Source organism: Ischnura elegans, chromosome 4, assembly GCF_921293095.1.
Source record: "Ischnura elegans chromosome 4, ioIscEleg1.1, whole genome shotgun sequence".
In the NCBI taxonomy this organism is placed as follows: domain Eukaryota; kingdom Metazoa; phylum Arthropoda; class Insecta; order Odonata; family Coenagrionidae; genus Ischnura; species Ischnura elegans.
The window spans coordinates 115,273,796-115,287,387 of NC_060249.1; the positions used below are offsets into that span (position 1 = coordinate 115,273,796).

Sequence of the window (13,592 nt, forward strand, 5' to 3'; positions counted from 1 at the left end):
AATTATAAAATTTATGGGGGCAAGGTCCCCAGTTTGGGCCCCCCCAATATTTTTTGTAAGTCGGCACCCTTGTTCAAGAATACTTCGGGAACAAGTCATGAACACTTAGTGTAACACTTCTGGAATGGTTTATGAACAGTTCATTTTCACCTGGGGGTATTATAACTATAAAATTTGTCAGTTTTGGAGCAGGAGGGTGCCAATGATTTCCAGTCTGGAGGGCACACCGGTATAAGTCCCTGCGGCCAAGCACGGCTCGGGCATACACCCCTGTTTAATTGTCCACCCACTCACCCTCTTACAGTTAATTGCTGAGAAGTCCCTTATAAATCAGTATTAGATGTATAGATTGTTTAACTGTAGACTAGTTTGTAGGCACTGTATTCAAAGATGTAACGTAATTAAGTAAGTGCCTAAATATGATGAATGACAAAAAGTACGATGACAATGAGTATGCTAATAACACACATAAAACCTACATTAAATACACAAAGAAGAGTATTACTTATGCACAATTAATGTACATTTTAGGCATAGACAAAAATGTGCTTTTAATTTTCATTTGTTACTACTTTAACATTTGATGTGCATTGGCACTGCTTTGGTATCAGAGAACTGAACACCTCAGGCCTTTGGCAAGAAATTAAGTTTTAACAAGACAAGATCATGTTAATCAGGGATGAGGAGCATTGGTGTTCAAACCTGATACCTCTTTTCCCGAAATATAACCCCTTATAATAAAATATTTTCTGGCTACAACCTTGAAACAAACTCATTGGTATTGACTAAAATAGAGAATGATTACTTAGGTATAATATTTGACTATTAGCATTTGTAGGTACTTCACCAAATTAGCTTCAATAAAATTGTTACAATGCTGGCTAATTTTGAATAGTTAATTTAGGAAAAAACTCCTCTTCATCATCCTAATAGGTTATGAAGATTCCTATCTCCCTTTTTGCTCTGAGAATCAGTCACCCTGTTGTTAGTGTCCTCTGTAATATGGTTGGGTAGCAGAAAGGGTAATAAAAAAAGACTGTGATGTACACGCACGTGCGTAGCCAACAATACATAATTAATGGCAACATTTCTGTTCTTTATCATACACCCAGGATCAAAACTGGGGGGGGGGGGCAAGCTGTGGTAGTTCTAGTTGTAACGTTTTAGCACAAAAAAGGGTAATGAAACCAAAATTTTAAGAAAATTGACACCGATTTATTAGTTTTTATAATCATATGCTTGAAAAAATAAAGGTTTTTATTTTAGTTCCCTGTCTTACACTATTATCATTTTTCTTTAAAAGAAAATTTTCAGTTTTGATCTAAATTTATTTTCGCTTTCGCTCTAAATTTTTGAAAACAGGGTACCTAGGAGAGGGTTTTAAACTAATTTTAACACTTTTAATAATCGAAAAACTTCATTTGTTAAAGAAATATTTTGTAAATTCATGATTTTTCAACATTTTGTTTTCTTTTGTGAAGGAAAATAATTTTCTTTTTTTTTAATTTCGAGGGAGGGTCCGGAACCCCCAGGTCCCCCTGGCTACGCCACCAATGGGAACGCTAACCAGCTGATTAAGCATTGGCATTAATGATATAACAAGTGGAACTTTATCACGCCATTACTTGCCATATTCAAATTTTGCGCCAAATTAACAGAATTCGTCAGAGGTTGAAACTGAATCAATTACTTTTGATGCATTTGCAATTTTTTCCTCGTTGCGATTTTTAATTCTCTCTCCCATCTATGGAATGGCATACAGATCTTTTAACTCAAATATGTGCTCCTCCAGGCGAGCTTCGGTCCTTGGTGGCCTTGGTAGTGTAAATAAGAACATACAGATGGCTCTCGTCTTAAAGTCGTAAAATTTTTGCTGTGTAGGTGGGGAGGTGACCAATGAAATAACTTTATCGAAGATATCATGGTGTGAGTCACGTGTGGTCATGTTTGTGTTTGTTTTATGATGGTTCAATTGTGTATTAACGTTCATGCATGATTCTATATCAGCTGTTTACCGGTGGGAAGGTTGGTGCTTTCAAGTTATTAGTCTTGCGTTATTTGAAGGGGATGCGTTATCCATGTTATTCCCATCGCCTATGAAACGTTCTTAAATTTCTCTTATCAAACTGCTATTTTATCTTAGTTCTCTTTGTTAGTTACATAGGACGCGGTGAGATTGTTGTTAAAGTGACATGATGAGCCATCAAGGAGTTAGCCCGCAGATAATGTCGTCGTTGGAATCGAGCTCTATTCAGAATGAAGAGTCATTCATTGTTATTGGGAGATCACCTTCGCCCAATAATTCTAGTTTACGTGAAGTTGTCAACGGATCTACACCTCCCCAGTCTGGAACAACCTTACAGGTGAGTGTAGTTAGTGTCTTATTTAACGTCAAAATCGAAAATTTGAAGTGTTTTAGCTCGCGCTTCTCAGTGCACGGAAAGTTATATATTTGGGCGTAGGCCCTCCATAAATTAGTAAGGACAGTCCAAGAGGTTGGTCATTTTAAGGTCCCTCGCTTAGCAACGTATTGCTTAAAATGTGTGGAGCATTAGATCTTTATTTGTTGCTGAAGAGCCTGTTCTGTCTTCGAGCAGTCAAATATGCAAGTCCCATCGAACCTCCCTGACTAAGGCTACAGATTTCCGAGGAAATGTTGTGAAATTTATTTTATGTATATTTGTGTTTTTGGGTATTCAGTAATTTGCCTGATATTTATGCAAGAACCCCAGTTCCCTGATCGAAAATTCATGAAGTAGTTCCGTATAACTGCTACGATGTATAGTTGTGTCACGCAGTTCACCTCTTAATGGAGCATTACACAATTTCCACCTCTCACTTGGTAACATTACTGTTTTATTCCGCTCTTGGGCAATAATTGTGATACATTGTTAATATTGAAAGAGTTTAATTAATTGGATGTAAATGTTATATGGAAAATACACCTTTCCAGCCTCCGCTGTTTTATTGTACTGCCGGAAATGGGATAAAGCAGGGATTCACAATTGTGAATTCCATTGATAAAAACCTAAGGAAAGTAAAAAAAAATGTGAGATTATGTTCTTGCCCATTGGCACCAATCACTAATTTCCATACACTTCCACAATTGCGTGGCATTTTTACATGCAACAAACACCCACTCCAGGAATACTCTTTGCATAAATTGAACCAGTAACCAGATAAAGTTATCTTATCTTACACACAATCTTTCATTGAGGGAATGTGTGCATAAATCTCAGGAAAGACATTTAAAAGAAATTTCATCTTAATCACTCACAAACGTAGATTTAATTCATTCAGAGGAATGGTTGGGCCCAGTTTATGGAATAATGCAAATATATTAATGAAAAGAGAAAAATATTAATGGCTGATCTAACAGGGATGGGGTTAATTATTTCAATATTGTATGAAATCTCTGTTCCTTTTTGCTCCAAAAGTGGATCTGTTTAATGGTCATCTGAATGGATTTCCATGCTAGGCTCTGGACCTCCTCTCTTGAAGCTGAGCAGAAGCTTGCCTTAATAACTCTGTTTTCCTTCTATTCGCGATTCCAGCCCGGAAGACGCCAGCTAGAGGCGAAAAATGTAAGCAGCGCAATGGTGATAGAGTGAACTGTTTACGTGTAACACATATGCCGAATATAGGCTGCGTTGTGCCTTATAGTAATCTCTGATGCCTGTTGGCTTATTGCCTGAAAATCATCCCTCTTTAATAGATCTTTCGCTAATTCTCTCGCATTTCTATGACACCTCCAAAACTGTATATTTTATGTAACTCTTAACTGTAACGTAACTGAATTTTCTTTTCTCACAGCTCAGCCTCTCACGTATTCGAACTTTGCTTGCAGTCTTTTCCATTATTTCGTCTCGGGGATTAACTGTAATAACCTCTTGATAAGTCTCAAGCATTTATGGTTTAATTTCTTTCATTCCTTCTTCTTTCTTTATTTGTGCGCCTGCGCCGCTTGTGGTGATTTGCGTCGCCAATACCTTTTGTCTGCACTCCTAATCTGCCCTTGAAAACCCATATTTTTTTCGCTGGTACCTTCACCTGTTTCTCTTTCTTTTAACATGTTTTTCATTTTCATCTCCTGTTCACTTGGGCTCATCCACTCACTTTGTCAGTGGAACTCTCTCTCTCCTTCCCTTGTTTTGGTTTTGCTATACTTTCATATTGTGTAGCAGAATGTAATGCCAACTTCTTGGTGTTTAATGCGTACCAACTGCTTATTGTTAGCCTTATGTTACAAGCCATAGAATGAAAGTAGATGTCCATTATAATGAGAATTGGGTTTACCTTTTAAAACAATATGATATTAATGCCAAGCCATCTCTACAGTAGCATCTTTTTTTAGTATTGCATTTCTCAATGTGGCACTTCACGATCTCATCATTAGAGGTAGTAGGCAACGTGCAAAAAATCCAGTCTTTTCCTTAATTCTGCAATAGCAAATTGTTAAGTTGGGAGATTGGGAAATCTTGCGGCCATTTTACACGGTACACGGAATTGCACAATCTGACGTACGTGTGAAGGCGCAATCAAAATTGCATCGTATAAAGCAGTGAATTGCTAGAATAGATGCGAGATGGCAAAATAGCCCCTGTACTAATTTCGTTTATGCATTCACGCAATACCACGCCATTTTAGAAATTAATGCAGCTTAACCTGCACAATTCCGTGCCCTGTATAAAACGGCCTTTAGATACAGCAATGTTGCCAGCTTGTCAATTTTCACTGATTTCCATGTGTCTTCAGAGTTTGGCACCATCCATGACCCAATCAAGTGCAGTTTTGTGTATGCACTGGCCTTGTCTTTACCTGCATTTTTACTTTGAAATCTAAGATTTGAATTGTCATCTGTCTCTCCAGGATCCCATGTCTGTGAGCTGTGCCTCGTCTTCCATTTTGAATGGATTAAGTCCAGATGAAATCCAAAACAAACTTCAAGCTCTGTTGGAAGAAAATGGCCAGTTGAAAGGTAGGCATATGGGTGGTATAAATTTCACTTTAGTGAAGTTAGTGTGGTTGAATGTGACAAATTATTCAAAATAAATATGAGTTAACAGATGCAGATAATTTAGAGTAAAATGACTTTTTGTTATGACGAATAACTTCAAAGTGGAACTTTGATAATTAGAGCATCAAGAGACCTGTCAACAACTTCGAATTATCCAAAAATGCAAATAAATAAAGTCCTTAATAAATAGGTCGAAAACAATAATATTCATATTTTCAATCAAAACTCTTAATTAAATTGACACTCTTGAAATATAAATACTTTGATTAACGCCTATTAACAACATTGAAGTAATTAAAACAGGAATATTTATTTCAACAAACTACTAAGTAACTTCTGTGCACTCCCAACTTAACTCGTAATCCTATATGTTTAGACAAGATGTCATAGCATAGTACACTGCAATAGAATCATAATAACCTAAGAGATTAAAAACATTGAATACGTACTTTATTGACTGACAGAATATTGAAAAATGATCATGAAGCTCCTCGGATGGCAACTGTAAAACAAAACCTACTGTTTTTCAAAAAAGATGATATTTTTGCCTGTTTCTTCGAATTAAGTCTCTCGGCTGTTTTATAAGATTCCAACATATTCATAGAGTTGAAGTATGAGGTAGAGGAGTAGAGTTGAAGAGAAGTTGAGTATTCTCTTACATTAATTCGGCTTTCAAAAAAACGTCAAATGCGTTAGGAAAGCATTTTTTTTGGTGGATTCTCAATTATTTTGAGTCGCAGATTATAATTTATACCTGAATTTGATGCACCAAAAATTCGAATTATTATTAATGTTTTGCATTGTTTGAATACAAAATGCTAGGGACCAAGAGAAATATTCGAATTAAAGAAGTTTGAATCATCCAGGTTCCACTGTAGTTGTTTTTGGAAATAAAGAAATAAAACTTTGTAAGGTTCACTATTATTTTAATATGGACACGACCCGGGTTTCGTAACATGGTTACATCTTCAAGTGAAGATGTAACCACGTTACAAAACCCATATCATGCCCATACTAAAATAATAGTGAACCTTACAAAGTTTTATTTCTTTATTTCCAATATGGAGAGGTTTCGCAAAGTAAAGCCTGAAGTTACCAGTTGTAGTTGTTTTTACCTAAATGTCTTGCCCACTTCTATAATTCTGCCTACATGGCTGTAGTGGTGGGGTAAACTCTTTGCCTGCCAGCCTGTAGGTTGTTGGTGTCAGTTCCACCTGGTTATGTGGCCCTTATCTTGGGCATGGGTGTTAGTGATCCTCCATCATCATTTGCTGAACCCCAATATAATAGGCCGATTTGTGCTGTTTCCAGGGCTAAATGAATGTAGTGATTCTCACTATATCAGGGTGTCCAGCAGTGGGAAAACTCTGGAACTATGCGTGAATTATTCATGAATTTATGCTCCAATCTGGAATTTCAAAGTCTTTTATTTCAGATTTATTGCACATAAAATTTTGCCAGTTCAGCAACCATTTTCGGGCCTACACAGTGTTTTTCGTAATTTAGTAATTAAGTAACTACTTAATTAAGTAACGTAATTAAGTGCAGTACATTAGTAGAATTTTTGCAGCCGCATCGAAACGTGGAATGTCAGCCGAGGCAACAGAATCAAAATGTCTATCATTCTTAACTCAAGTAGGATTAAAAGAAAAATGAAGAGTAGAATGCCAGGGGACGTAAACATCTACATACTTATGAGGTTTAAGCAGCTTCTTGGCTTGCATTGGATAAATTTAAATTTTAAATACAATGCGCCTAAACTAAACTAATCCTTGTCCCCATAAAGACATAAATATGTATAATATTACAGCAGACTCCCGATTATGCAGCTGCGGTAAATACGTGTTGCAGATTATCCGTGCATGATTTTCACTCTATTTTTAGTTTTCAATATTTTCAGCAAACTTTAAAAAAATGAAATTGGACGCAAAATCACTGGAATCACTGCATTTGAATGCTGGGATACAATGGGCTTATTATTTCCGTTAGAATCCCCTTCGTAAAACGGAAGCGATCGCGTGCTAGCTGCATTCACGGGAGCTCCGTGTTCCTGTTTTCGAAACTTCGCAGTTCATGATCGCGCTCCATGATCACAGATACACACGTCCTGCAGCAGTTGTAACCCAGGTTACATGCTCGAGATATTACTACGTGGTGTGGTGCCTGAAAGTGTTGATTTCCGACGTCGCGCAGTGGTTTTGAAGCATTCGTGCAAACCACTTATCTGTGTCCGTGATGAAAAAGCCACGGATGTGTGGTTTTCGAAACCAGTTCTTATATGAAGCCGTAATAGTATCAGTAGCCTGGATAATTAGGAGTGTGCTGTATTTAAAAGTATTGAAGTAATTTTGGGTTTTTAAAATTCTTATCTATCACAGTAATCTCGTATGATTAACCTGGAATTTTGTAAAATTTTACTGGAAAACTGGGGATGATGCATTTCTGCTTTGATTGACTGGTCACCCTGTGTATGCAATGTTTTCAAAGCTTGTGGTGAAAAATTATTACTAGTGGCATGTTCATATAATTCATTTGCTTGCCTAAAGAAATTGTAAATTGAAATTGATAATAATTCTTTGGACATGCATTTTTTCTTCTTTCACTTTGCAGAAGCTTTGAGGCAGAATAATTTAGCCATGAAGAAACAGTTTGACACACTGGTGATGTGGCAAGAAGAAGTGTTCAAAGTCCACCAGAACCACAAGCAGAAATTTGAGGAAACCAAAGATTTAGTATTAAAGGTTTGACACTAATTTCAAGCTTAACAGATTAATTTTTCCATAATAATAATAAATAAATTTTTTTATTTGTCCAAGGATCTTATGAATACAACATAGATATAAGACACGTCAAAGTAATCAACATAACACTTAAAAATGTAAAAATGGTCAGAGTTCATTTGTCATTTAAAAATTCATTTACACTGTAGTAGCACTTATTAATTAAAAATTTCTTTAAAGAAGATTTAAATTCCCTATTAGAATTAATCAAATTAATACTTTTGGGAAGGAAATTAAATATTTTTGATCCCATTGCAATGGGACTTTTTGCTGTTATACGTTTTTTATGGAGGGTAACATGGATGTGGCGATGAGACCTAGTTAGGTGCTCATGTACATCATTATTAATTGGTAAATCATTAATATTCTCTTTTATCAGTAAACATAGTTGGTATATATATATATACAAGGCACTGTTAACAAATTCAGTTCTTTGAATAAGGGTTTACAAGAATAAGTATAAGGCTTACTCATTATACATCTTATAATCTTTTTTTGCATCTTGAAAATTGTATCTAATAGCGTTACAGTTGATCCCCAGAATACAATACCATAAGTCACTCTACTTATAAAGTTGCAATGGTAAACTGACATCATCGCCTTGTGAGGTAAGGATGCTTTTAGGAACCTCACACTATACAGTACTCGGGACAATTTCGAACACAAGTCTTTTACATGGAAGGACCAGTTCCCAGTATTTTCAATTTGTAGCCCTAAGAATTTACAAGTTTTAGTTAGACTCAGTGTATGGTTGTTCAGTGTCAATGTTCCAAAATCTTTGGAATGATTCGGGTTAAACAGCATAGACTGAGTTTTTGCACTGTTTAATTTTAATTTGTTGGAAAGACACCAATTCCAGACTAAATCTAATATATGCTGACCATAGTGATGCACTTCATTGATGTCATTAGCTGAAATTAGGAAGTTTGTGTCATCTGCAAAGAGGACTGGTTTGACATGGATGCTATTAACAATCAAGGGCAAGTCGTTAATGAATATCAGGAAGAGTAGAGGACCCAAGATGCTACCTTGAGGGACACCTGACGTTATCTTGTTTTGGTTTGATTTACATAGTGTGTCACTAAGTCTCATTTCAACACATTGCATTCTATTGCTAAGGTATGATTTTAGCCACTCCAGTGCGACTCCTCTGATTCCATTTTGGTGACACTTGTTTATGAGTATGGAGTGATTAACCATATCTCATATGTTGTAATCGTGGTGGAAGGTCAATAGAGCAATATAAATAAAAGCAATTTTTAACTGTATTGAACTTTTGAACTATTGGAAATTAGTTGATTTAATAATGGAGCCCTTATAATTGTTGGTATCAGCTATCTCTTCTCTGTCAGAGGCTATCAAAAAATCTAAAGATTCCCTTTCAAGATGCACTGCCATCAATTGATTCCATGCTAGATTGAAAGATGGAAGAAGTTTCTCATTGTTTTCATTCACATCAGGGAATGAAGATATGGTTAATTAACTAATTTAATCGTGAATCAATCTATACATTTTCTATCCTATCGTATTGCTACATTTATTGTTATTAAAATTTGAGGCTGTAATAAGTAGTTACACATAATGATTTATGTACTGCTTTTTTTGTAGTTGAAGTCAGAAAATGCAGAGCTTCGCAAAGTAGTGGCTGATCTTGAAAATTCACAACAATCTTCACCAGACTTGGCAAAGGTAAAGTATGCATTTATTTTTCATATTTTTTCCCTTAGGACAATCATTAAAAGATTCTAAGTGTTTACGTTAACTTTTGTAAGCTCCCCTCCATAATAAATTGCTGAAGATGTTTAATTTAAATGTACTTTCGAGGTCCTCCAATTGGGTAGTAATATTTATTTATGACAGCAAGTGAAGATAAAAACAATCGTCTGGTGCTTTCCTGGCATCTCAATTGAATGAAACATTCTCGGGTTATTTACCGGGTGAGTTGCTCGATTACTGCCAGCATTTCAAGTAGTGACTTATTGGTCATCATTAGGATTGCTGCCATGTCATCTGTTGGACATGTCTGCACTATATACTGTCCGTCTGGCTACAGGCGCCTGCTCTGTGAAAGAGAAACATGTACAAGAGAATCAGGCTTCCAACTAAGCTCCTACTCGTAGCTAATTCTCATGCAGATAGAAGGAAGAAAGGAATGGTAGGCCAACTGACAATCAGCAGTAACCTGAGCTGAGGCAGGCAATACACCTGACAGCCCTATCCAACGAATGGCATCGAAGCATTCCTCATGACGACCAACAGGTCACTGGTCGAAACATCGACAGTAATGGACGCGGTCACCTTGAAGCAATGGCAGAGCAATTGCTTTGTGTAAAGCTTTTTAAAGTCAGGAATAGATGGGAGGTATGAGAAATTGACAGAAAACTCGTCGAAAATGACATATTCAAGGCCAGGTGGGTGGGCTGGAGCATTATCAAGCGCCAAAAACATTTACAGTGGAAGTTTATTCTCTAAAAGATATTTCTTCACCACAGGGCTGAAGGTGAGATTTACCCTGTTGCCAAAGAACTGATGCATAATCAATGCCCTTGGATTGGCACACCTTATAACCAGCAGTTTTTCTTTTAGAATCTTGTGAGTTGTAAAGGCTTGAGGATTCCCGGAAAGATAATTTAACAGAGGCTTGACTTTTCAATCACCAGTAGCACACAATGCAAGGATCAGGTGGTCCCTGATGGGTTTATAGCCTGTCATTATTATCTCCTCTGCAGTGATAAAAGTTCTCTGGAGCATTTTTTCCAAAACAATTGTTTCGTCGCAGTTGAATACATGTTGGGTTATGTAACCTTTGCTCACAATACGGATCATCATTGGATCCATGTATATTTTGAATTGTGGGGCAGTGCTTTGTCAAATTGAAATAGACACCATTGTAGTCGTGACGTTAGGGTTAAATAAGAAACAAGGTTGACCCGAGTGTATATTTATTGTAGAAATGAAGTACAACTTACTTGTTATGGTAGGGGAAGAAAATTAGCTGGAGTTCCTTTGGAATGGCAGTCTGATGTTCGCTGGCTAGGTCGGGGAGATGGTCGGGATTGCTCGTCTTGCCTTCTGGCTGACGGTGCGGTGGCAGTCTGACATTTGCAGACTAGGCCCAGGAAACGAGGGATGGAACTCCCTTATTGTCAATTGTATACCCTTAATATACCCAATCAGGGGTGGAGAGATTCACGAATAGAGATATGCGAAGGAGCGATAGTGCCTTGAGTCATCACTGGCTGTGGCTCACCCCTTCGCAATTATCCCAACCCGAGGAGCCACTCATCACAACACCATTATGGCCAATCCATTGAGCTATTTATGGAGTGGTTTGATGCCTCTAACGGCAGTCACTGAAGCTAATGGCTGTTAAAAATCAATGTGCCATGGTGTGAAAGCCACTCAGCAAAAGTAGGAATGTCTGAAAGCAGGAAAATCTTTATAATTAATTCACTCAAAATGGAGAAAATAGTCTGCAGGCCAAAAATGTATTTTGGTGATCAGTCAGGAAAGTTTTAATTTTATATTCAGTGCAGTAACAGTGAATTTTTGAACGGAAAATTTAATGTAGATAATTAAGTCTTTCAATTCAAGATTTTTTCACTTCTCACAAGCATTTCATTCAGGTTCTTGAAATTATTCACTGTTCATATTTTACTTTTAGCTGCAGACTGAAAACGGAGTATTCAGGAGAAAGCTTGAGGAAGCTGAGGCCAGAGAAAAGGTTGTTTGCTTAAAAGAATTCCAGGTGAGGGATACCAGCTTTATTTGTTCCTTTCTGCTGTATGTATGATTTTTTACTTATAAAATTACTCGTTCTTTTGTGTCTACACAAAAATCACTACTACCATCATTGTTAATTTTTCGAAATTCCCTCGTCTTAATGGTACGTCTGAATTGACCTGTCAGGATTACTTTGACATTTTTGGTGTGTATCTCGTATTTTTTTATTGAAATGGGAAACAATTCTCTTATTAGTTAAAGGATTTTAGGCATTAAGATCTCTACTTTTTGTCATGGTGTTTAAGTTAGCTATATTGTGAATAAGTTATTATAGATGAATTTTTGATTTAGTTGTAGATAAGTTTTATTTCTTATCATCCTCAATGTGCATACTTATTGTTTCGTAGTCCAAGAAGCCTGGAATACTCTCTTGATATTTATATAAGCTTTAATTTGGTAAATGTATTACTTTTTAATGTTGTTTTAAATAGCTAATTATTGTTGTCACCTGATTAAATTTGATGGATGGTAATGCTTTTGCCTTGACAGGGTTCCCACTCAACCATGAAAACCTTAAAACCGTGAATAAGCCGTGAATTTTGTATACTGTTAAAAAACCTGGAAATAGCCATGAATTTCGTATAAAACCTTAAAAATGTCTCAATCTTGACTTTACGATCGCAGAACAACGATTGACAGATTAAAAGAAAAATGGATATTTTGATCATATTTCGAGGTCAGTCATGCGCAGACATGGCCACGGATTCATCTGCACACGGATATTCGAAGCGCAATTATTTGTCCGTGTACAGGCTTCCCCCGAGTTACGTAAGGGATGCATTCCGGCAGACTCTGCGTAAGTCGAAATTTACGTAAGTCGAACATTTGCATTAGTGCTCCAGAGATTTCGATCGGTGCGGTGAAATTCTCAGCGGAGAAGTTTGCGGTACATTCTCGGTGGAGTTTCATTCAATTCACTGCGATATTCATTAACTCTTCCGCGTATTCTTACGTAATTAGATAAAAAATCAATAACATTAATATAGTCGGAGAGTTCCTCTCGAGCATTGCCAATCAAAAAGCGTAATATTATTCCCCGAGTTGACCGATCGCGTGGATTCGGGAAAGTACGGTATCTCAACGCTACATTACTAAACTTAATACTTAAATTGATTCATTATGTTATACTGCGAACTAAGGGCCCATATTTTGTATTTTCTACTTACTTATAATCATTATATCCTCTGCCTTTTATATATTACGTAGATTGATGAATCTGGCGGTTTCATTGCCACAGTAATCTTTCACGCACGCAAACATACTTTCACATTCTCACATCTCAATAAAATGACGTGAAAATATCATCATTTGAATATTTACTTCGCTGGAAACATAGAAGAGTATTTCCAATGCATGAAGCTAATTAAAAGTGAGCTTTTATTCAGCTAACTCCGTCATTAACTTGCAACAAAGTTAGTGGGGAAAAGCTTTCAATGATGCAGTATTCATTTATATTGGCACACAATATGAGAGAACGAGAAAATGCAGCTTAATAAAATCTTTGCAAAATACAATACGGCAACCCAATCGCCAGAAATATGTAAACAAGTACGCAATTAATATCGTCTGTCAACTTTTTCTTCACTTTTTCGTAGCGTTCTTTGCCTAAAATTTCAATGCCTTTACGCGGGTACTAACCAATTCCTTTCCACAAAAAGATTTCGGCTCGAACTTTGTTTTCTTTTATTTCCACAGATGGAAATGTCCAAGCTTAAGTATACAATTTTTAAATATTTGAAAGTCGGAGTTCGGGTGTGTACGCTGCGTGACAAGCTGTATCGTACAGAAGTGGGCACAACCACTTCCATCACTAGAACTGCTACTTTTCATGTTATTTATTGACTTGGGGTTTATAAGCGATATTCTACAGAAATTAATGAAAATTCCTTCGAGGAATGATGAAAATGGGTTACTTTGTTTTGTTTAGCACGTAAAAAACTCGATAACTATTCGACATTTTTTCTGCCATTGAGTATACGAGCGAATATCTACTTCAACGCGCTCGCATTCGA

The 13,592-nt window shown here is 36.6% G+C and overlaps 1 protein-coding gene across 3 annotated transcripts in view; it reads left to right on the forward strand.

Moving 5' to 3' along the window:
• The first annotated feature begins 1,829 nt into the window (after positions 1-1,829).
• LOC124157930 (optineurin) overlaps positions 1,830-13,592 on the forward strand; it is a 38,830-nt gene continuing 27,067 nt past the window's right edge. Inside the window, exons 1-6 of one of the 3 annotated variants that reach the window (XM_046533026.1) lie at positions 1,830-1,926; positions 2,157-2,363; positions 4,870-4,978; positions 7,628-7,758; positions 9,406-9,486; positions 11,462-11,545. In XM_046533026.1, the coding sequence (XP_046388982.1) occupies positions 2,193-2,363; positions 4,870-4,978; positions 7,628-7,758; positions 9,406-9,486; positions 11,462-11,545 (576 nt within the window). In that variant the 5' untranslated portion in view covers positions 1,830-1,926; positions 2,157-2,192. Of the gene's footprint in view, positions 2,026-2,143; positions 2,364-4,869; positions 4,979-7,627; positions 7,759-9,405; positions 9,487-11,461; positions 11,546-13,592 lie in introns of all 3 variants that reach the window. The other 2 variants (XM_046533025.1, XM_046533024.1) reach the window with 2 other exon arrangements.